Source organism: Chenopodium quinoa, unplaced genomic scaffold, assembly GCF_001683475.1.
Source record: "Chenopodium quinoa cultivar QQ74 unplaced genomic scaffold, ASM168347v1, whole genome shotgun sequence".
NCBI lineage: Eukaryota > Viridiplantae > Streptophyta > Magnoliopsida > Caryophyllales > Amaranthaceae > Chenopodium > Chenopodium quinoa.
Genome location: NW_018744616.1, coordinates 2,837,949 through 2,862,450, shown reverse-complemented (window position 1 = coordinate 2,862,450; position 24,502 = coordinate 2,837,949). Strand labels below are relative to the sequence as shown.

General features: G+C 34.5%; 1 protein-coding gene across 2 annotated transcripts; it reads right to left on the bottom strand.

The window, feature by feature from the left end:
- LOC110700053 (1-(5-phosphoribosyl)-5-[(5-phosphoribosylamino)methylideneamino] imidazole-4-carboxamide isomerase, chloroplastic-like) lies at nt 1–19,191 on the bottom strand. Of its 2 annotated transcripts, none has more exons than XM_021877550.1 (10): nt 18,821–19,191; nt 18,222–18,356; nt 17,858–18,141; nt 12,247–12,393; nt 11,631–11,847; nt 10,979–11,052; nt 8,318–8,419; nt 5,911–6,044; nt 5,636–5,684; nt 1–552 (listed from the first exon to the last, which is right to left on the bottom strand). In XM_021877550.1, exons 4-10 carry the CDS (start codon nt 12,355–12,357, stop codon nt 379–381), a joined length of 861 nt encoding a protein of 286 aa, XP_021733242.1. In that variant the 5' UTR covers nt 12,358–12,393; nt 17,858–18,141; nt 18,222–18,356; nt 18,821–19,191; the 3' UTR covers nt 1–378. The 2 variants fall into 2 exon arrangements, with proteins under 2 accessions (XP_021733242.1, XP_021733241.1); XM_021877549.1 differs by having other exon boundaries at nt 10,979–11,064; nt 18,821–19,188.
- Between the last annotated feature and the right edge of the window lie 5,311 nt (nt 19,192–24,502).

The following is a 24,502-nucleotide window of genomic DNA, read 5'->3' as shown; positions in this document are numbered from 1 at the left end:
TTGGAATGAAAAAAAATTAGATCTTCATATTCCGAGTCTAGTCTGGGCCAATCCAGTTTAAGAATCCCAGTCCAATATTTTCTCAATAGCTTTCAATAAAAAGTCTAGTCTGGGCCAATCCAGTTTAAGAATCCTTGCCAAAAAAAATAATAATCAAATAGCTAAGAAGCATAACATCAAAATTGGGAACTTAGAATGGCAAGGCCAATTCGAAACAAGACTAAAGGGACAATACAACAATAACATTGAGTCATTAATAACACCTTGTTAAGCAAATTAAGGTCTTTGCAGCAGGTGAATTTGACTAGTGAAGCGGATCTGTGTCTTTAATTATGGTGCTAGAAGAGAACTGGTTCAAAGATGACAAAAAATAGAGAACTAGCTGCCGGACTCCTGCTTAAGGTGCCATGCAATGACATCTTTGTAGGGTAAACTACCCCCAAATATATCCAAAGCACTACCAACAGTTACATCAACTCGCTCATTGCCAGCCACCTTAATCTTTTCTAGATCCCCCATAACTGTCACACCACCAGCATAGGTCACTGGAATCTGAGAAAAAATCATATCAGCATATACAGTACAAATTTTGGTGGCATGCTCATATTCGTAAGGTAAAACAACAGCAATTGAAGCCTCCCAAAGATGGGGCTGGCTACTTCTAGTTCAGGTGAAAGGCAAAAATCAAACATAACTATTTAGCAATTTATAATACCCTATCTGATTCTATATACTACCTCCGTTAAATGTTATCTGCAACTTTTGCCATTTCGGGATGATCAGGGTTATCTGCAACTTTCCATTTTATTTCCATTTTTAGTAAAGAAAAAAGCATGAAATTACCGTTTTACCCTTACTTAAATTTTTTTTGTTAATTATTACCCTTATTATCTCCTAAACTAATCAGATTTCACTAACCTAAAACTAATCAGATTAATCTAACCTAATGATTCCCTCCCTTTATTTTCACATCTCCCTCCTTCTCTCCTCATTTACTCACTTCCCCAACCACCAAAAATTAATTTTTGATGGTTGGGTTTCCCTTTATGTTCTTGAATCTTCTTCAGAAGATGAACACTAGTTCATCGTTTCCCACCTTCTCTCTCCTCTTCTACTTCGATTCTTCCTCTACTTCTCTCCAGATCTACTCTTCACCTCTCCATTTTCTCAGAAAAAGAGTCCCCCACGAAAATGATTAACCTTGATCCTTTGAAAGATGCGTACTTAGCAACAAATGATAAGGGTGAGGAGAACTTGATCAACCACTTCCTCCATTGCTTTGAAACTGGCAACCCTTTTCCTCATGAGTTCTACGAATCCGCTGAAACCGGTGGCTACTGTACTCTGTACACATACAGAGCTTCGGGTCAAGTGCTCAAGAGTATTGATGAGGAGCGGTTGAAGAGGGAGGAGGGGAAGGAGGCACCTGTAGATATGGTGGCTGAATCTGGCGGTTCTGTTTGTCCTGCTCTTGCAGGGTGGTTGAATCTGGCTGAATCTGCTTTGGGGAGTGCTCTGGCTCCCAAAAAGGCCAGATCTAAGAGGTCTAGGTCACCCCCCAAGGTCAGATCTACGAGGAAGGCGGCGCGTGTTGCTCTTCGGAGGATGCGTGGGCTTCCAGACCATGAGTTCATCATCCTTTCTTCTGATGAGGATGAGGATATGGAGGAGGCTTCTCCTTCTCCTGCCAATATGCCTGACTCTGGATGCTTTCTTCAGTCGTCCCTGTGGTCAAATGCTATGTGAGGCGGATGAACCGTTCGGTTCAACCCTCTGAGTGACTGCTTTCGTAACGATTCCTAACCCTAATCTCTTTAATTTTGTAATCTTGAGTCCCTCATATATCTTGGTTGCTTTGTTTTTAATTCCTGCATGTGTTCTGGGCTTGCTTGTTTGTTTTTTTACTGGATTATGTTGTTGGTTGGTGAATTACATGAGTCCTGTTGCCCATATGTTGCTGGATTGTTTTTTATTTGTGGTGGATCTGCTTGATTTATAAACCATGTGTTGTTGGAATGTTGTTCATATCATGTTTTAGTAATAATGTTGGTGGTATTGTCAAATGATTGGGATATGGTGTATGCTGTACTTTTTCCTGTGATAATGATGCCTAATGCTGCTTGTCTGATTGAAAGTGTGTTGCCTTGATCTCCTTGTTTGTGTACCAATAAAGATGGAACAAAGGATTGTGATTGATGAATGATGAATGCTGAGTTCAGTTTGGTGTGTTTGTTTTGTTGTGTGGTGTATACAATGTTCTCAATGATCATATTTTGTAGAGAACAATGCCTATGGGTTGGTGTTCCATTGCTTGAAAGAGTCCCCCCCTTTTGTTATGTGCCCCATGAATGTATGGAGTCCCCCTTGCCTGTATGAAATACCACCCTTAGTCAGTTGTATGGTTCATATGATGAAGGGACTCCAATGAATTTCACTTAACACATTAGACTTGCTCCAATAATCTCTTGTTTGAGATTGTTGTTGAGGTAACAATGTTGTGAAGTGTAGTATTCAACACCATTTATCACCTTCTGATGGACATGTATTTTCACAACACAGCAAAAACTTGTCTTTGTCATTTCATTCAAATAGTGATTACAAAAGTTGATGCACATCATCAAAAGACTTTACATTTGACTGCCTAACATGTTAGTTCACTCTAAATCAACAAAATACACCTAACCACCTATTCATTAACCATACCATAAATTTTACAAAAAAAAAAGGTAAGTTGTTATGTGTGGCAGTCAATGTTGTCATTGTGCAAAAACTTGTTCGTGGAGTCCCCTAATCTGCATCCACCTCCATATCTTCTGCTGCATCTTGAGTCCCTTGAGTGGCTGGCCTAAACATTGTGTTTAGGTACTCTACACTTCCTAGCACTATATCCCTTTGCACCTCCACCTTGTCTGGCAAAATGCCCAAATTCTCAAGCTTCTTTTTGTTCATATGTGGAATTTTGTACTTGTTACCCCCCTCTGCCTGTAGTATCATGATCATGCATTTTTGCAAAGTGATCCAGATGTACTTGTTCACCTCTGGTTTGAATGTTTCATAAGACTCAATGACCTTCTCCACTAGCTCATCCAAGTTGCTAGGAAATGATTGGTAATAGACCTGAACAACCCTAAGTCAAGCACATTCAAATCTGGTGACTGAGGTGGCTGAAACACCAGTTGAATGTTGAACCCATTTGTTGTAGTAGCTGCAATGAATTCTTCATCTCTGGGTATCTGGTGTGGTCTTGCATTGTCCCATTGTATTGTCACATTTTTGCTTAGACTTGCTGGCCATTTTGAGATGATTGATGGTATTACTTTTGTGAACAACATTTCCCTAATGACCTCCCTGTTCACATTTTGTATTGTCTTGGTCTCCCATGTTCCTGCAGGCCTGTTTTTGCTTGATTTTTTTGCTTGCTCCTTGACTGTGAAAGGAAACATGCCATATTTCCCATCATGTAGTACTTCCCCATTTCTGCCATACAATGGCTTTCCCACTACTGCCATAAACATTGCCTTTGAGTTTGAATCTTCTTGACTGTTGAACTCTGTGTGGGTCTTCTTCACTTGGAAGGAGATAAAATCTCCTTTTATCTGGATTGAGATAGAACCATTTCTCATCTATGTGGATGACATGATCCATATTTTCAAATGTAGGGTCTTCATTCCCAATGATGGGATTAATGTGTGACAGAATCCATTTCAGTCTTGCAACTTTGTGGTCACTTGTGAGTGCTGGCTTGTTGCTGCTTGTATGTGTTCTGAGCGTGCCTTTTTTTTTAAGTTGTGAAGAGTAACATGAGATATCTTCAAGGCAGCTGCATAACTCCTCTCTGTCTGCCTAAGGTGCAGAGGCACTGACTGTAGGAATTCATCAGTAAATTCCCTTGGTTTAGGCCCAGTTCTGCCATACTTCTTCGACCTGACATCAATCACATCACCTTGTTCCAACTGTTTTTTGATGTCCTTGAATACCCTTGTGATTGTTGATTTGTGTACATTGAATTTGTGTGATAATTCTTGCATGTACCCCCTTGGTAAGTTGGCATTATGCATTTTGAGTAAGATTGCATCTACAATCTCTCTCTTCTTGTGCAAAGACAATTGTTTTCTGCTTGTTGCTGTCCTTGTTGATCATTGTCTTGCTGCCCCTGTTCCTCCATTTCTTCATCATCAGAATCATCACACAAGCCATAATCTTGCATGTGTTCTTCATAGTCATAGTAGAGCTCTGCTAGTTCTTCCTCACTTAATAGTTGCTCAACATCCAAAAACACCCCTTCTTCTAACTCTGCCATGACGTTTGCTACACTTGAAAATTTTCAGCTCAAGGTTGATAAAACGGGGGTCCCTGCTGGTTTTTTTTTGTGAAGAAGGGGCGTTCCTGTTAGGCTATATGGATGATGGAGGTGCCAAGCCAATGAAGCGTCTGATTTGTGAAGATGATGAGCAACACTGACTTGACTTATGATAATTTTTTGGATAATTAGGGCATTAGTGAATGTGTTTAGTGCTAACTTTTGAAAACTAATGGTGTATTGGTAACAATTTCATGGCTTGTCTTTTGGGAGAAACATTGAATGCTCTTGTATTAAATGAGGCTCCTTTTATATGCCTCTTAAATGCTAAAACTTTAATGTAGAAGTCTGTTTTTTTTTTTTTTTAAATTATGGTGGGAGTTTTGAATCTCCAAAAATTTCAAATTGTTTGAAAATTTGATGAAATTTTAAGAGGGAAATCTCTTTCCCTCAAAAAACTGACAGCTTTCCCCACTAAAATGCAAGTGGGGGTCAGACTTTCTCTCTCCTCTACTTTAATTAATTCCTCTAAACTTACACTAATTTTCACCCCTCAAATTTTGCATCGTGATCCGCAAACTCCTCCAAAGTTGCAAATAACATTTAACGGAGGTAGTATTATATATTCTATAGATGCTCTTTAAATAGTACAATTTATACACCATAATATAAGAACCTTGCAGGAAGATTTAACTCCTTATCCTACCATATATGGTGTTAGTGTCATGTTTTAAAAAAAAATGAATAAGACTGCTCATGCCAATGAACCACTTAACCATGAGTCGAAAATGCTTAACCAAAATGGAGATCAGCAGCTGTTTGCCAAGACCAAGGGTAAACAATGTGAATGGATTAACAGCCCTGAAGTAAATATAGAGCAGAAGGTAATTTTATAGTTAAGATCTGATAATCTGAGAGGCCCTTTTTCAATAATGTTTTCATGGTATTAATTCTGAGCATTATCACAGCGACAGATCAATTAAACTCAAAGTATAAATGTATTCTAGACGGAGGTTTTTCTTTCATCTTGTGTTTTCCTTATTTTTTTAACACCACCTGCAAGATAATGTTGTGGTCTGGTAGTATAATTTCGTATGGGGTATGCAGAACCAAAAAGAAAGACCAAGATTGAAAACATTCTCCTTATTTTCCGTCTACACATAAGTGTACTTCAGAACACCTCAACATAACGCATTAATATAATGCAGTTGTTAACATAACTTCCCTTCAATCAATATGGAAATTTAAGCAAAGAAAAGTTATTCCTAATTGCTGAGCATATGAGTGTTAAAATATCAGAAATATAGAACACAGCCAAACACACTGTTTACTTACTGGTGAGTATTTTCCAAGTAAAGAAACAAGCTCTTCGTCAATTCCCAATCTGCAATAATCAAGCAGTCAAATTATACCATACTCAATCTGATGTAGCAAGAACAAAAGTGAACTCTTCAAGTCTCCGGAAAATTTCTAAGTGACAGTTAACAAGTCTTCAGGCTAAAGATTTGTCCATAATATGTACTACGTAGAATTAAAATTAGGCTTTTTGTTGATCAAGCCCAAGGATAATGAAATGACTAGGGCAAAGAAGAAACGAAACTCAGACTCACTTTTTGCCTTCAACATCCACACCATGTACCAAAAACTCGTCAGCATAGGCAGCAAGAAATTCCAAAGTCTGCTCATCAACATATACATTGCTAAATTTCTGCCATCTGTCCGTTACAATGGCATATTTACCTTCCTACAAGAGAATCAGCACAGCAGTTCTTTATTAGAATAAAACGAAATTAGGGAACAGTCAACAAGATTAATTGCAGCCTTGGATCTTGAAAGGGTGAGCATAGGCCACTTGACAAACGAGACAAAATGGGCTATTGACCCTGCCTTAAGACCAATCAACATTCAGCCCTTGGCAAGTTGGCAGGGTTATGACTTTATGATCAACTTAAGGTGGATTGACTTTGACGGAACACAAATTTCAATATCTTAGAAAGATCAAGTGCAGCAGCTGACTTCCCAAGGAACCAAGACCAAGGCCAGACATAATGGACATTTGCAGGGTCCTACATCCCATGAAGAAAGAGCCCCAATGCTAATTTCTTCTAAACTTTTTATTTATTTAATGTGCAAATTCTATCCCATCTCGAGAACATAGTGAATAAATATATCTCTAACATAGGAATAATTTTGTAACATTGTCAATCTTAATATATCATATCATTTTGGGACTAAGGCTTCGTTGATGTTATTGTTGTTGATGTTGTCAATCTTAATATATCATAGTAAAATGATATATCATTGTCAATTTTTTTAATCTATTTAATCCCTACCTTATTAAGACTATTATACCCCTTAAAGTGTTTATTTATATATTTACCCCTTAAAGTAATGACCACACTTTATGAATAGGATGATAATTTCCCTAAAATATTTATTTATATATTTGCCCTCATTAATGTTAAAGCAAGATTAGCACAGTCTCATCTTAAGACTTTAACTCATTGCCACATCAGTTTTTTAGATTAAATTTAATATGTTTTTTTTAATTTATAATTATGTTAAGACTCCTTAAGACTAGATAAAATTTATCTCTTCAATCACACATACTCATTTTTTTACATATAAATTAAATTACTTCCTCCGTTCTTTTATTATTGCATCACTTGCCTTTTTAGGAAGTTTCACAAATATTGCACCATTTCCTCTTTAGGAAAAAAATTATTTGTGTTCACACTACAAATACCCAACATACCCTTACTTTTTCACACTTATTTTTTAGTTTATCAATATGTCACATGGGCAATTTCGTATTTTTACCTTTCTCTCTCTTACTTTTTTCCATTACCAAAATATTTGTACCCAACCCCTATGGTGCAATAATAAAAAAACGGAGGAAGTATTATAGTTTTTTAAAAAATAAATTAAAAAAATTGAGTGTTAAATTGAGTCTGAAGTTGAGTCTTGAATTTTCAAGACTCCACTTCGATTTTATTTAGACCAAACTTCATAAATGCTTAAAAATAATAAAGTCTTGTCTTAAGACCGCAAAATTTGAAAATGATGTCATCTAGAATCTTAAGACCTAGGGCTAATCTAGCTCTTAATTGTATTTATTTTTGTAACTCTTAAAAATAGTGTGTGGACATTTATAACCCTAAAAATATTTGTTCCCATATTTTCCCTAATTAGCGCTACTAACAATTCCAAACAGAAAGAACATCCGGACATGCTAGCTATGACGCGCGCATTTCGCACGTTAGCCGCCTAGTTAATTCAAATAAATGAGAAGTCGAGATATTTTTCCTCTTCATTTGTATTTCAATCATAATTAACGTTATCAAAATCGCTTTCATTTAATCAAGCGAGCCTCTTTTAACTTTTTTTTTTGTTTTAAGCTAGAGTTATATTTGCTGAGACACAACTTTGACCATCAATATCTTTAATTAGAGGTTAGTAAACATTATGAAAAAAATTAATTTTTAAAAGTAGACATTATGACAAATTCAACAACATATTATATGATCAAATTTATGTTTTATATATGGGTAAAAAAATCAAGTCAATGACATATGAATGGTGGAAAATCCCAATTCTAGCTTGTAAAAAAAACACCGAGGGAATATCTCAATATCTTCTAATTTATTGTTCCTATATACATGATTTCTTAATGCATTTGTAATGAAGGGTATGTTTTGTGCGTACTTAAGCAATTTTTAGTTACCATATGAAATGGTTGGACCTTCATATTTTTTCTAGGGCACAGTTTTTGATTTGTATGAACATTTGAACTGTTGCACACCACTATGAACTATGACCATATAATATTTTGATATGCTTGATATTAGTAATGCAAATCAGCATTTGAAACAGTAAAAAAAGTACTCTTGCATAAACTGATTGCTTAAATCTTTTAAGGATCTGCATTCTCTTCAATGATTAGATATTGTGCTTATTATATTGATTGAAATATCACATTTTTAAGATTTGAGAGAGGATCTAACATGAGAGCTGTACCTTCTTTCTGCAGCTCAAATCTAATACAAGCCTTTCTTTTCCAACAGTGCAGACCAGATCCTTAAGCCTATCAAGGTCCATTTGCCCATTGTTGAACACATACTGCAATCACGTGTAAGGTAAAGTCAACATGTAGTGCATAATACGCTTTGAAAAGGGAATTTTCAAGAAACCAAAAATAGAAGAAATACTGTGCAGTAGTCATTTGAAGCTACCTAGTTTCTGCTTAAGAGAAGTTAAGCACAATTGAACAAATAAAAACAATGGAACAAATAATGAATTGAATAAGACAGTCTAAGAAAGCTGCAATAAACACAAGGGAAAATTTTAGAGCATCATGGCAAATTTTTTAGCACCATTAGCAGAGATTAAAAAGAAATCACATACATATCAGCAGTGGTAAAACAGGATATTCAAACCCGATACTGTAAAATTTATCCAACTCACTCGCATTTTAAAAAGTCAATTCGTCTATTAAATGACACATAGCTGCCACATAATCCTTATTAATGGCATTAAAAGGATAAGCAAAGTGGCATTACATACATGATACATCTAACAATGCACCATAATATAACAAGTTAAAAAGGACAAAATCACTTAATCTAATTGTTTCTGTGCTTCAAATCAAAAATCATTTTATAGAAAGTCTAGTTCTCCGGATAGCAAACATTAAAAAGAACATCTTCAGCTAGTAGTCTGTAAACTTTAGCAGAGATATTCTACAAAAAATTAGGATTTTAAATTCTCATTTGCATGTAACAAAAAATTAAAATTTTCAACTAAAATAGTCTAAATATAATCATTTAGCTCTTTGCAAAGTTTTAATAGACACCTGATGGAAAGGAACAAGAAGTAATAAGAAACTTCACGTCGGTAGAAACATTTTTGGTGAAACACAAACATAAAAAGATTATTATATCATGGCCCTCCAAATGTCAATAATTTTCACTTGTTAAAAAAGAAAGAATTTTGGGGTTAAGGCTTTGTTATTGCTGTAAAACTATTAAAATAAATAAATAAAGCAAATTACAAATACCCCTCTAATTCAAGGATTATTAACCTATATGACACCATCTAAAGATTAAGTGCATGGTTCTGGGTGTATATAGCAACACTAACTACTTGAATATTAGAAGTATTGGTAAGCACTAACATTAACATGGGTACGAACATTGAAATATGTATGCAATACCCCACCCATCCAACTAGGGGTGAAAATGAGCCTAACGTGTTCGTGAACTATTTGAGATCGACTTAATAAAGCTTGGCTCACTTGAGTTCATGTTTGGCTCAAAACATTAACAAACCAAATTAAGTAAGCCTACATCAAAAGCCAAGTGAATAGGCTCAAATATAATTTAATAATTACAAAAATGTTTACATAGAAATAATCAGACATTTTATGTGTGACACCCCAAACACCAAGGATATCTTGTTATCTACTACATGTGCATAGTGACAATTGGCCCACAAACCAACATAAGTTTTTCCCACACGTTTTGTACTCACTCATGCAACTTAATAGGTCATCCATCCCAAGAATATTCCCAGCCAAGCACGCTTAAGATCCAGGTGCGCAAGAGTGAGGACAAAATGCAACGGCCAATTGTGAGTCTTCTATGCACAATTTATAAATACCCTTAGTGGTTAACTACCCTTAGTGGTTGGGGTCTAAGTTACAAGGACACGGCAAATAGCTCAGTACCCATGTCGACACAACATGACACAGACATGGGTACGAAATCCGTGTTTGTCACTGTGCCTTTGGACACTTCAAGGGAAAAAAGAGAAGAATGTAATTAAAATGCTTCTTGGAGGAGGAGGAGAAAATAGGATATTTGGGGCAAAGATAGGAACACATTCACAGAAAGAGATAAAATAAATATACATAAAAAAATATTATAAAATATTATAAAAAAAAAAAAAACAAAAAAAAAATTAGTAGTGGAAGTTCAAAGAGTTAAAAAGTCACATGGGTTAGATTTATGTGCTTTCAATAGTGAAGGTTCTTAATGGATAAGTGGGGCTAGAGGGTATCAGGAGTGTTTCATTTTATTTTTATTGGGTGGCATTTAGGTAATAGCTTGGGCTAGTGGGCTTTTCTATTTTGAAGAAAGGACAGGATTTTTGTTTTTTTCTTTTCAAACGGAGGTCAAATTACGTGTGTCCATAGTCTCCATACATTGGGCAGAGTCCCCATATCCTTAAATTCTGGATTCTGGAACTTGCCGGACAGACAATTGGATTTGTGTCTGTGTCTAACACCTGCTCCCGAGTCCATCTAACATAGGTCGAGGTTAAGCTGCATAGCCTTTTTCTTTTTTTTTTTTTTCTGCCTTGTCTCTTTTTCCACTCAACTTATAAGTCAACTCATTACAAATATTCGTTCAGATGTATTGCAGCTAGTTTTATATATAGCAAGTTATCCCACACGACGGCGCATACTATAACACTTGCAAGAGTTACAACCATAGTCATCATAAATAAAGCAATGACACCCAGAATGTGAGACAACAAAACTTTTCAATAGTTCAACTCAAATCAGTTTCAAATCCCAGTGAGCCAAAATTTACGCCTATCTAGGTTGCCCCATCTCCACACCAACAATGTATAAAAACAAAAGGTGCTTAAAGTTAGTACCAAACTGAAATCACTTACTGATGTTACGATGACATGGCTGGCTCCCTCTTCAATATATCTTAATGCATTTTTGGAATTAATCCCACCTCCAACCTGCATACCACCTAGAAGGTTACCATTCTAGTTCAGTAGATGGAATATCTTTCTGGACATACCTTTAGAGATACATTTTGAAACTGTGTGGCCAAAGACCCGAATCAAGTTGAGATAAATACACACTAAACAATCCCCTCAATAATCAGATTATGAACAGACATTGATCAACAATGAGAAGGTGGTCATAATGAAATTAGCCATTAAATTTCTCTTTTCTAGATATAACATTTTTACAGAACAAAAAATATACTGAAAAGTTTATGAAGCAAAAGAAAGACAACTAGGTTGTCTAGATGAGGCTACTAAGAAACTTTGTAAAAAGCAAGCTGCTATTTTTCAAAGGACAATAGAATCTCATATTTTGAGAAGATCAGGCCAAGAGTCCAAGACTAATAAAGAAGACATAGTCCAAAAACACTTGAGAAAGAGAAACTGTTGAATAGAATGGAATAAATTACTACCTATGTATTATAATAGTAACATCGACAATCTTGTTATTGTTAACCTTATTATAGTAATTTCCATCAAAATTAAAAAAAAAAAAAAAAAAAAAAAAAAAAAAAAAAAAAACCACCAGGAAATGCATGCAAGGCTTCAATTGCAGCAGCTTCGCTCAAAGGGTCTGCGCCAAGCATGATAACATGACCACCCAAAAGCCCATCATCCTTGTACAACCTAGCATAATCAGCTGACGGCTTATCAGAAACAAAATTAGTAACAAGAGCTGATGATGATGATCCTCCTTCTTTCAAATCCAAAAGGGTGGAACCAACAATTTGCTTCACTTTTCCCTGTGAAATTTATCAAACCAACAAAAAGTGTAATAAGAATTGACACTTCTACCATCAAAACCTACAGTGATCTTACATTCTTATCAACAAGGTTCAAAATTTCCACCATCAATTTGGAAAAGAAAAAACAACATAAAACCAACAAATCAGTCATAGTGTAACTCAAAAAGAATCAAAGTGCTCACCATTTAAAAATAAAATAGCAATTCTGAAACTAGGCCAATAACAGTTAACCCCATCAAAAACCATTGTCAATCATACAATCACATAAACAAGGATAAGAATTTCCACCATTAATTTACAAAAATACATTAAATCACCATAGTTTTACCAATAAAATCAACTATTTCACAACTTTCATCATAAATTTTGAAAGTCTTAAAAATAAAGAACATGAACCTTGTGTATATCAATGCAAGGTCGAAACCGAATGGAACATTGAGGCCCACCCTTGAGCCGGGGCAGGAGGGGCAGCTGCCCTGGACCCATGGAGCAAAGGCCTATTTTCATAGTTCCGTCCTACAATAAAGGGTGGCAAACAACAGCCTGCAACACAATAGCAACAAAATTTTGATTAAATTCTACTCCCTCCGTCCCCGAAAGAACGACCCATTTGGGTTGATTATGCGGGTAATAAGAAACTTAATTAGCTAGTACAAATGTATGGAAAATATAAATGAGCAATCATTTGCAATTAATAGCTAGAGAGAGAAAGTCCTAGATGTAAGACAAAACCGACAAAACCTGTTGGGTTTTTTTTTTTCTTTATCCTATGTACTAATCCATGTGATATTTTATTAGCCAATAAGATTAAAGTGTTGTTTTACAACAACCAATAACATTAAAATACACAAGATTGCCAAGGTGGCAATTCTAAATGGGAGGTAAATGAAATCAGATTTCCCTCCTTTTACTGTATAAAAGAAAACTTTCATTCCCTCTAAAAATATTTTTACACAATCAGTAAACACTATAAAAAAAATTAATCCACTTTCATCATTGCCTGCTTCATCATGGCTTCAGACACAAATATTTATCCCTCCATAACATGAATCAATCGCCCAAATTCATCAGTCCATAACATGATAACATGATACCCGGACATAATCAAACCCTAACATGAGTTAATCACCCAAAATAATTGTACCATAAGAGTTAATCACCCAAGTAATCATGTCAATCCCACATGAGTTAATCACCTAAAAATATAATCCATATTTTTATTTTTTTTTGAAAAATATAATCCAAATTATACAGCACAACATCAAACAAATTTTGCAAGGCAAATTCAAAACCCAAATAATTGAAATGGAAAACACTATAATAATCAAGATAAAAAGAAAATCATCATCATTCAAAGTTATACAATCACAAATTACAAATCACACAAACTAAGCATAATAGTTTACAAAAAAAAAAAAAAGTAAAATTAAAATTAAAAAAAAAAACAGAGAAAATATAAGATACGCATACCAAATTGCAGCAAATATGTGACTTTCGAATTTTTTTTTAAGGGCTTTGATTCGCAAACACACCTAGACTGCCGATCCCTTTTTTTTTTTTGCTCCAAATTGTCTATGGAAGGGGATGAATTAAGGAGAGAGAAGAACATAAACAAGGGTTTTTCAAAAGAAAATACCCAAATCCCAGAAAAATTGAAGAGAGAGAAAGAGGGGAACAAAAAATTAATGGTGGCACAAACATCCGAAAAAATATATGGCTAAATTAGGGAGAAAGAGCTACATGACAAAAAAATTTGAGGATATTTTGGTAATTTTGTGATTTTAATAGATGTTGTGAAAAACAAATAGATCATTCTTTTTGGGACAGAAATTAGGCCAAATGGGTCATTCTTTCGGGGATGGAGGGAGTAGCAAAAAAGGCTCATATAATAGTGGCGGATCGAGGGGTAACGCAACATATAATAAGTTCAAAATGAGCTAAGACAAATTAATTACAAAACTAAATTTAAAAAATGTGTGGGTTTTGAAGATTAGAAGGATGATTATTAGGCGGATGAGAACTTTCTCTGTGTTTTTTTGAAAAAAAAAACTTGAAATACTTCTTTCTTGTGATCTCTTCATTTAATTTGACTTCTGATATATGTAGCATTATTAGTTATTAGTATGTTTTAGGAGTTTTTGACAATTACCACCTACAATTATTACCATTTTATCAATTACCACCTACAGTTTTTTTTGTTTTTAATTTTACCACCAACTACTTTTTAAAATATCAAAACTTCCCACCTACTTGGCTCTCAACTCAAATGTTATGTTATGTGGGGCCCACTAACTACCTTCCCACCCTTTTTCCTCACTTTCTTCCTATCACACTCAGTTTCCCATTCCCCTATATTGTAATCCTCTCCCAATCGAGTAAAAACTTCAAATTAAATTATATATTCATGTTAATTATTTCACGAATTGAAGTGTTTCCCCAATTTCAAGAGAAATACAATACATGGGAAAGAGAAATTGAGTGGGAAAGAAAGAAAGAAAGAAAGAAAGGTAGTTAGTGGGCCCCACATGACGTTACATTTAAGTTGAGAGCGAAGTAGGTGAGAAGTTTTGATGTTTTGAAAAACAAATCATCATGCCTTCCATGTTAAATCTAAATAAACATATATTAAAAATAACGGATTTTTATACATGGAAGACGCTCAATCGCTAAAATCATTTCCCGAGAGCAAGCGGTCAATTTATTTCACCAGATTGGGGGACTAGGCATGAAGATTTGTCTTCAAATTGTCAACTTTGGTAGAGCCATGATGAGTCTATTTTATATATATTTTTATTTCCCGTCCCACGGTCATATTTGTGCTTATTTGAGCTCTGCGGAGCTATTTTTAATACTAATATACGTTTTCTAGTGTTTTTGTAGAGTTGGTATTATTTTGTAGGAATTTACATTTTTATGACAATTCCCGATCTTATTGAGCCACTACAAAGACAATGAAGTCGGATCGTATTTTATGACCAAATATTTTAAGCCCAAGACCGAGTTAGAGGAATTTAATTCGGTGATTAAGGGCTCAATTGGTGAAGAGTCCAAATTTTACAAGCTAGTATTTCAGCCAAGTCCAAAGAGGAGGCTGGGCTCAAGTTTTGAACCAGCCCAATTCAAGATACAAGATCCAATCTCGCGAGTCTGTTGGGTGTAAGGATAGCGGGCCCGATCGAGAGACTGATTATTGCTGCTACTTTGATTCGGTTGGACCTTGATGCAAAACAGCTCAATAGCTTTGGTTTTTACGTAGGGAGTGACTTGCTTCTTAGACTTTACAAAGGATTTTGTTAGGAGTTGGATTGTTAGTGGGATTAGTGGCCATTAACTTTTCTTTTATATACAGGGGAATAAGGGAGTACGGTAGTATCAGGTAGTTTAGATGAGTTTTTTAGTTTAGTTTTTAATTATTGTTATTACTTTGTTTTATTTTTTACTCTTTCTCTCTCTAACTTTTCTCTCTCTCCTCTGAATTAAACTCTTAGTATTACTTTCTCTTATTTTTCTCTCCCTAAAATCTTAATTTATACAATTTTATATTTCTTTCTTTTGGTACTATCTCTTCTCTCTTTTATTACTTATTCTCTTTGCTTTGATCCTTATCATGTCTCCTTTAGTTGTTTTGTTTAGTTTAGATTTAATTATGTGCGAGTAGTTTTCTTTCTAAGGTTATGGGGATCCATAAATAATATGAAGGGGTAATTTATTGTTGTTGATTGTCAATTCTAGGTTAATTTCCTATTGATGACTAGATTAGGCCAATCTTTTATGCATGAGTTTGACAATATTGATTCGAGATTCGAGAGATGAGAATTGATGTTTAGGTCTAGTTTCAATAGGCAGGTTAATTTATAAATGGTTAAGTTGAGATTCGAGAAATGAGATTTAATACCGGTAGATTAATTATGTGATTATAATACGTAGCGTAAGCCCTTTATGATCTGATTTTATGCATTGATGTTTGATTATTATGTTTTACCCTGAAAATATTATTTATTGGTGAACCTATGCCCTAGGTCTTTTATTCATTGTTTCTCCTCCTACTTTTATTCTTTCCCACTTTTACTCTTAGTAGTTTAGTTTCCCTTCAATAATGATAATAATAATTTGTTACTCTATAATCTAGATTATATTAATTAATTAGGAATAAAAAGACTTGTTTCCCCGTGGATTCGACCCTACTTCCCTATCTGCATTAGTTAGAGGATTTAGGAATTACTTTTGATTAGGTGATACAACTTTGGCCTGTCAAGCCACTAATATGGAAAGATATGACTTTGCATATTTCATAAAAATTTGATAAAAATACCCTAAATAGCTATATATCTCGAAAAAGAAAAGGAGGAAGAAAGAGATTAGAGAAAGAGAGAGAGTGTGTGTAAGGGCGAGAGATTTAATAAGTTTAATAAGAATAAGAGAGATAAGTCGTCTCATATATATATGAAATCATGCGAATTGAAGAAGGTATATATGCAAGTAGGGATTTACGGTAATATTTGCAAATTTATAAAAAGAATAAATGGAGAGAAAAATAAAGGATCACATAAGTTTTAAGAGATTTAGAGTGAAAATAAGAATGAATCATAAAACACTATAACATCAATATACATTTTTATCAAAATAAAACAAAAATAAAACTCAATAGTGAACAAATAATCGAACTCATTTCTGATGACTACAAATAAGAAACGTAGTATTATGTATCCTATATACATTTTAATATGGTATAGTTGTTAGCACATTTTACAAACAACATATATACGACATACTTGTTAACAACACTAACTAATCACACATTAATGATCTATCGCGCGCGGTCGCACAACTAGTATTCCACAAAATCATAAAAACACACTGCCGTAGCCCCGTAAACTCCAAATTTCATAGTTGAAAATAAGATTAAAGGGTTGTGCAATGCATTTGCAACCAAATTTGATTCAATTATCTTGAAAAAATACATAAATTTATGGAGATTTTGATTAAATAATCAAATTAGGCTCAAAATTTTCTTTTCTTTTGGTAATGATGTTTCATAATATTAGTAATTAGAACCAATAGTTGAGATCAGTGGCGGATCCAGGATTTTTCGGGTGCTAGGTCACCACCGACTACTAATCAATAATTAATGCAAGAATATTAAAAAAAAAGCTAATATTTAAAAAAAAATACATTCCAAAAGTAATAAATTTCCATATTACAACCAAATAAAGGAAATTACAATTGCTCTCTACGAGTTTTCATGTTTTGATATCGATCTATAATATCATTCATGTCAACATTCAAAAACATATCTCGCTCTATATGAGTAACCAAGCAAAAGGATTTTGTGGTGGAGGAGGTGGAGGAAAAGGATTTAGTGGTGAAGGAGGTGGATCTTGTAAAGGAGGAGGAGGTGGAGGAGAAGGATTTTGTGGAGGAGGAGGACTTTGTGGAGGAGTGAGATTTTTCGGACCAAAGAAACTTGTGATATCAGTCATATCACACATTTTTTTCCTTTTCATTCTGAAAATTAAGTTACATTAACAATTAGATTAAGAAAACCACAAATGCTTCAATTTACAATCCACATATGCAATTATCCAAACTAATCAATTCCAAAAAAAAAAAAAAAAAAAAAAAAAAAAAAAAAAAAAACCAGAAACCCTAAGTTCTAATATGAAATCATCAATTACTCAATTTTACTGTCAATTAACTCAATTTATAATATCAATTTACAGGAAACAATTTATAATATCAAATTATCAATTTACAGGAAACAATTTCATTTCCTAAAAATAAAAATAAAAATAAAAAAAAAAGCAGCAATTCAATTCCTAAAAAATCAGAAACCCTAACTCCCTAAATTGATAAATTATCAACAATTTCAAAAAACAATAGAACACACACTAATTAACTAGATTAAATTACATAATCAACTCAATTAATCACAAATTCAAGTACTCAACCCAACAATTCAACAATTTGGGTATAATTTACAAATTTAAAAACTTAAAAACAAACTTACTTAGTTACTTGGCAGCAAGAAGAGTCGAAGAACGCCGAGTCCGAGTGTGTGTGTACGCTGATGGCGAGGCGGTGCGGCGGCGACTGGCGGTGCGGCGGCGAAGAGCGAAGAGAGAGATTGAGATTTGAGAGGATGAGAGTGCGTGATTTTGAATATGGTTTTGTTTTGTTTCTTTTCCCTTCCAGTACTGACTGTCCGTTTTTTTGTTTTTTTAATTTTTCACGTGACCTACCTGGACCAAGGGTAGGTCTGCCACTGGTTGAGATTTTCGAACACTTAATGCACTAATAATGAAATTATATTAGATCAAATATAAACCTAAAATTGTGAAATTGATACGAAATAACAAAAAGAAACAAGTTACCTGAGAAGCTGCTTCAATGAGGGATACAAGTTATTAGAAGGCGCCGTGCGATTCAACGGAGAACGTCAACTGCGCTTCAATGAACGTTGAGTGCTCTTCAATAGGCAATATAGTGCTTTGTATTAGTTTAACTGGCTGTTAAGAAAGTTTAAGTGAGGTTAGTTTTATAAAAATTAACAAATTTTTTTTTTTGAAAGAATTAACAATATTTAATTAATTAAGATTAGTTATATTATAATTTGATTAATTCAAAAAAAAAAAAATCCTCCCCAACCAGCCCACCCCCTCCGCTGGCGGCGCCAGCCCGCCAATTCCCGCCTGCGCCCAATTTCCGACACCCCAGCCGTCCCTCCACACTAATACCCCTGCTACCTCACACACCAAGCCAGCAACCAGGCAGCTCCCCACAACCGCCACATAGTAGCTGCCGAACCACCAACCAACGTTGCACCAACTCGCAACTAGCAGCACTGCCGAGAATCGCCGCAAGCTCCAATTTTAGCCCAATCAATCCTCACCCAGGAATTGAACCACCAAGGAAACGTGGATTACGCTTCAAAGGGAGATTGATATTCGATGATATGCAAAAACCATCTTACCTCACAAACTATTTCAATGGAAGAGAGAAAGCTCAAACGCCGCTTCGATGGAGAACTCAGAGTGTTAGAGTAAGCTTCAAGGAGGAGCCTTAAATCATCTACCTTTCATCAAACAACTTGGGGGAGAATTCTAAGAGACAGAAAATTAATTAGCAAAGGGATGACATAGAGAGGAGCAATAATGGGTTGGAGGAGGCCAGGAGGGGAAATAAGAAAAAAAAAATTCTTTTTTTTTTTTTTTTTAACGGTGGAAATTCTCTTTGTTAAACTTGAATTATTTCCCTAAATAATGTTGGGAAATTATCTAATTCCCAAATTACAACTACTCTTTTTTTAATTCCCATTATACCGTCCACTAGTGTTGTTCAACGGGTCGGATTCGGGCTGGACAGGGCCTTAGTTAAATGGGCCGGGTTGGGCTAGGGTCAAGGCTGATTTGAAATGGGCTAGTTTGGGTCTTGGATTATTGGATCCGGCCCAACCCGACCCATTCAAACTTTGAAAACGGAAAAATCTAACAATAGTAATACAACCCACTTATGGGTCTCCAAAGGAACTTTAATGGGCCTTTACTCCTCCAAAAACCTGAATTACAAGTTAGTACATCTAATGTTGCATAACACATATGACATGTAACTTGAGAAAGTGAAAATTATTGTGACTCCAAAGAAATGTACAAGGTCAGCACTGGAAATTCCTCAGTATAATCTTGCAAGTTCTGATAATCATAGGAAAATTCAAGAATAAATTGAGATCTTACGAAAACTAGATTGCTCAGATCAAAAGAAAAAGTAACTAAATAAACACAACGAGTGTTTGGAATTGAAAGAGCCAAAGAGGAGAGAGAAAGTATCTTTATTTTAAAGAGTTTGGGCAACCAAATCGTGATTGAAGACGATAATCGACAATGGTAAAGCGACGACAGAAAAAATTAACTTAGGAAGAGGAGGAAATTTGGAGAATATTTTAAGGGTTTACAATTTGGGGGAAATTTGAGGAAATTTGCTTGGTGTTTGAATTTTCAGATGAAGTGAAGTCACGTACAAGGTACAAAGGAGGAAATTTCTTTGGAAATTTGTTTTAAATTTTAAACACTAGTAATTATAGACCCTATAAGAGTCCAGCAAAAAAAGTATAAACCCTATAAGAGCCCAACCCAGCCCTGTAAGGATCCATGGTTAGCTGACCCTTTAAGGACCCGACATGTTTAATAATTGGACGGGCCTAGCCCATTTATAATTGGGCTGGGACAGGGCTTTTAATGGGCCCTCTGTCCATTGAATAGCTCCACCGTCCACGTCAGCTAAGGAAAACAAACCATTTTTTTTTCTCGGTCCAGCAACAAACCGCTACTTCAAGTAGCGGATTTAATTTTGTAAACCGCTACTTCAAGTAGCGGTTTATGGGTTTGTTTTGTAAGTTTTTCTTTAAAAACAAAATATCTGTAAATCAGTAATTAGTAAATACAAACCGCTACTTCAGTAGCGGTTTCTAATATGTAAACCACTACTTGAAGTAGCGGTTTTCAGTAGCACACCGCTACTTGAAGTAGCGGTTTTCTAATAAACCCGTTTTTTTAACAAATTCCCACTGAACCGGTGACGTGGACGGTAGGGTGGGAATTAAAAAAAGAGTAGCTGTAATTTGAGAATTAGATAATTTCCCAACATTATTTAGGGAAAGGGCTCTAGGGCCCGTTCTGATTAATTGAATTGAAATAAAATAAAGTAAACTGAAAATCTAATATATATAAATAAAGTAGGCATTTTTCTGGAGTATTTGGCGCGCCACATAAGAAAAGGTATTATTTTGTCCAATGAAAAATTAGATTAATAATTTATTTTAGAATTAAAAAATTTACTCGCCACCTAAGCAAAAGTGACGAATAATATTTAAGAATTTTGACAGATACGTAAAAACAACGAATAGAGAATAATTAAAATTTAAATTATTTTTAAAAACCTATAATTATCTTCTCTTAAAAAATAAAAATAAAAACAAATATATTTATCTATATGAATGCAAATTTTTTATCGCAAATATTTTTAATCTTTTCCTAGCAAATATTATAAAACTAAATCTCATATGACTAATTTCTCATAATTTTTAATAGTTAAACGATTATAAATGAGACTAACATTCTAAACAGAACGGGTATATTAAATAAATGCACAGGCAAAAGACTAAGACGAATAAAGCTAAATCTCATATGACTAATTTCCCATAATTTTTAATAGTTAAACAATTATAAATTAGACTACCATTTTAAATAGAACGAGTATATTAAATAAACACATAGCCAAAAGACTTATTTTGATCAATTAAAAAAACTAGATTTGTCATTTATTTTATGAATTAAAAATTTAAATTGTCATATAAGCAAAATTAGTGAATAAGGTTTGAGATATTAAATTCAAGCGTCACATAAAATTAATAAAACAACAAAAGATAACTTTAGTGTTAAAATTAAAAATTTATCTTATGATATTAGAAATTTTATCCATATATTTAATGAATGATCTTCATAAATATACAAAATTTTAAATTAAATAAAATAATTTATTAGAATCGTGCATCGCACGGGCTTACATCTAGTTAATTATAATAGAAGGAAATTAAGAATTGAACTAAATTAAACTGAACTAAATATAACTGATTGGAGTTGAATTAGTAATATTAATGATATAATTAGCTGATTTCTTAATCATGATTAGCCTTTAAAAAAAATAAGACTAAGAAGTCCCTAATTACTAGCCTCAACCAACTGTGTCTAATTGAAAGGTACAGCAAATCCATTTTCCTCATTTCATATCCTTTTTCATTCAAATTTCATAGAGTGATTAAAAAAATAGCTTGATTTCATGGGAAAAGATTTTAGGGCTAGAAAAAATCGTGTCTTTGCTTAGTAGTTTGAAGTTCGAAAATGTTTTTGGAAAAATGTAATCTAATAATTCCACCTTTGGTCGGTCTTCCACCAACAATCTCACCTTTTGAAATTTCATAAATAATCCCACCTTTGAGAGGGATCTTCCACTAACGATCCCTGACCGGTTAAACTGTTTTGGTAATCGATTTTCTTAGGTTATAAGACACGTGTCGGGATTTAATAGGTTTCTTCTAATTTTTATTAATTAAAAAAATTAAAATAAAACAAAAACTCCCCAACCCATCCCCGCCACTACCTTCCCTCCCCATCCCTGCCACTGTCTTCCCCTCCTCATCCCCGCCCTTGTTTTCGCCAGCAACCCAACCTCTCCAACCTCTGGAAGACTGTTGTCATCACCGCTCTAATTTTGTCGTCAAGATCTCTCTGACCTCATCTTGGCGACACCTTCAATTACAGAGATTACGGTCTTAATTGGTGAAATGCTGTAAATTCCGACCGGCCGACGTCCTTCACGAGTGGAAACGGTCAATGGAGAGCATAATTTGACCCCAATTTTGATTTGAAATGTCGTCGTTCCATCTGATATTGACGAGGTTCACGATTGGTTGAATTGGTGTTTTTGGCGAAGCTTCGAGGTTTGGATTCTTGTTAAGTGGTGAAAAAGTGTGTGGTCGAGGGTGGAGTTTTCAGGCTAAGGGTTGAGTTTTTAGGGTCGGGAGGAAGTTTTCGAGGCTGTGGGTGGTGTTTTCGAGGCTGGGTTTGGGTTTGGGTTTTGGGGTGGTGATGGTTTTCTGGCGTAGATGGATTATTTTTTAGCTAAAGGGGTTAAGTTTTTTCACGTCTGGTGGGGATTTTCGGGGCTATGGGTGGAGTTTTTGGGGCGGGGTTTGGGTTTTGGGGGTGGTGATGGTTTTCCACGTGGTTTGAGTTTTGTGGTGGCCTGATGGGTGGATGTGACGGTAAAGGGTGGGGATTGGGGTGGCCATGGTGGTGACTGGTGGGCGGAGAAGAGTTTAAGTTTTTTTTAAAAAAAGGGAAATTTTTTTTAACCTATTTAACAGGTTGTAGGTCAAAGGGATTATTAGTGGAAGATCCCTATCAAAGATGGGATTGTTTCTGGAATTTCAAAAGGTGGGATTATTTATGGAAGACCGACTAAAGGTGGGATTATTAGTTTACATTTTTTCAATATTTTTTTAGTAATGAACTGTTGTGGCTATGTGCACTTAAGGTGTTCTAAACACCGAGGGATAGGATTTTGCGGTGCATTATGCTCTTAAGTTGTTTATTTAAAGTCGGGGTAGTTTTTAAAAGGATTCCACATTAAATTATTTGTGATTACTAATTATTCAAGAATTAAATTGAAATATTTGTTACCTGAATGAATTGTATGGATTGATTATGTTGTGAATTGACAGTCATCACCAAGTATAGAATGTAAACAGCGTAAAGTGAAAGAGATTGTGCATTAAAACTCTTGGAACGCATATATCGTAAGTATGAACATATGGGGGGTTATGTGACTTTATACTTGATCATAATTTCTACTAGGAGTACTGACGCTGTATTTTCCTTTTTGATTTATGCACAAGACGTCCATCACTCATAAGTAACATTTATCCTTACCCGGTTAGCTCTCGAAGTAGTTTACGTCAAATTATCAAATTATTTGGGGTAGAGATATGGTGGGAAATCGTTCGAGGCATAATCAAATTAAATAAGAAATTTAATAATTGACAGGCTAAAGTCGTATCACCTAATCAAAAGTAATTCCTAAAACTACTAACTAATAATAGATAGGGAATTAAGGTCGAATCCACAGGGAAACAAGTCTTTTTATTCCTAATTAACTAATATAATCTAGATTATGAAGTAACCAAAATATTATAATCAAAAGGAACTAAACTACGAAGATTAAGAATAAGGAGAAAACTAATGAATTAAAAGGCCTAGGGCATAGGTTCACCAATAAATAATATTCTAGGGTAAAACATAATAATCAATTATCAATGCATAAATTAATATAATTAGATTATAAAGGGCTTTCGCTACGTATTATAATCACACAATTAATTTACCGGTATTAAATCTCATCTCTCGAATCTCGACTTAACCATTTATAAATTAACCTGCCTGCTGAAACTAAACCTAAACATCAATTCTCATATTTCGAATCTCGAATCAATATTGTCAAACTCATGCATAAAAGATCTGCGTAAATCTAGTCACAGAGCATTAAATCAATCAATAGGAAATTAATCTAGCATTGACAATTACAACAATAAATTACCCCTTCATATTATTTATGGATCCCCATAAATCCTAGAAATAAAACCACTCGCACATAATTAAATCTAAACAAATCAAAGTAATAAAACAAGACATGATCAAAGGAATAAAATAAATAACAAAGATTAAGGGAAGAGAAATTGTAACCAAAAAAATCTGGAATTAAGAATAGAGTTAAGAACAAAGTATATGAGAGAGAAACTAATTTAAAAGCTAAGTAGAGAGAGAAAATCTAAGAAAGAATTAAGAAAGAGTAAAAAAGATGCTAAACTCGCTTAACGGAAGAGTATTTATACTAAGCGAGAATCCTAAACTAAAACAAACTTAAACGACGCTAATCGTCTTCTAACAATAACACGCGCCCGATCGGGCGAGGCACCGCCCGATCTTGCACGCCTCTTTCCTCTCAAGTATGAATCTTACTGTAGGGAATATTTCAAGCGTTAATCCCCTACCTTGAACCCCACTGTGATCATACACTAAAGTACGGTGGCGTCCAAATTAAA

Excerpts from the sequence above, each read along its gene's own strand:
- LOC110700053 (XM_021877549.1), bottom strand. The coding sequence starts at position 12,357 with ATGAAAATAGGCCTTTGCTCCATGGGTCCAGGGCAGCTGCCCCTCCTG. Across the intron at positions 11,848-12,246 it reads CTTGCATTGATATACACAAG|GGAAAAGTGAAGCAAATTGT; the intron begins GTTCATGTTCTT and ends TAAATTTCACAG. Across the intron at positions 5,685-5,910 it reads GTGGATGTTGAAGGCAAAAA|ATTGGGAATTGACGAAGAGC; the intron begins GTGAGTCTGAGT and ends TGATTATTGCAG.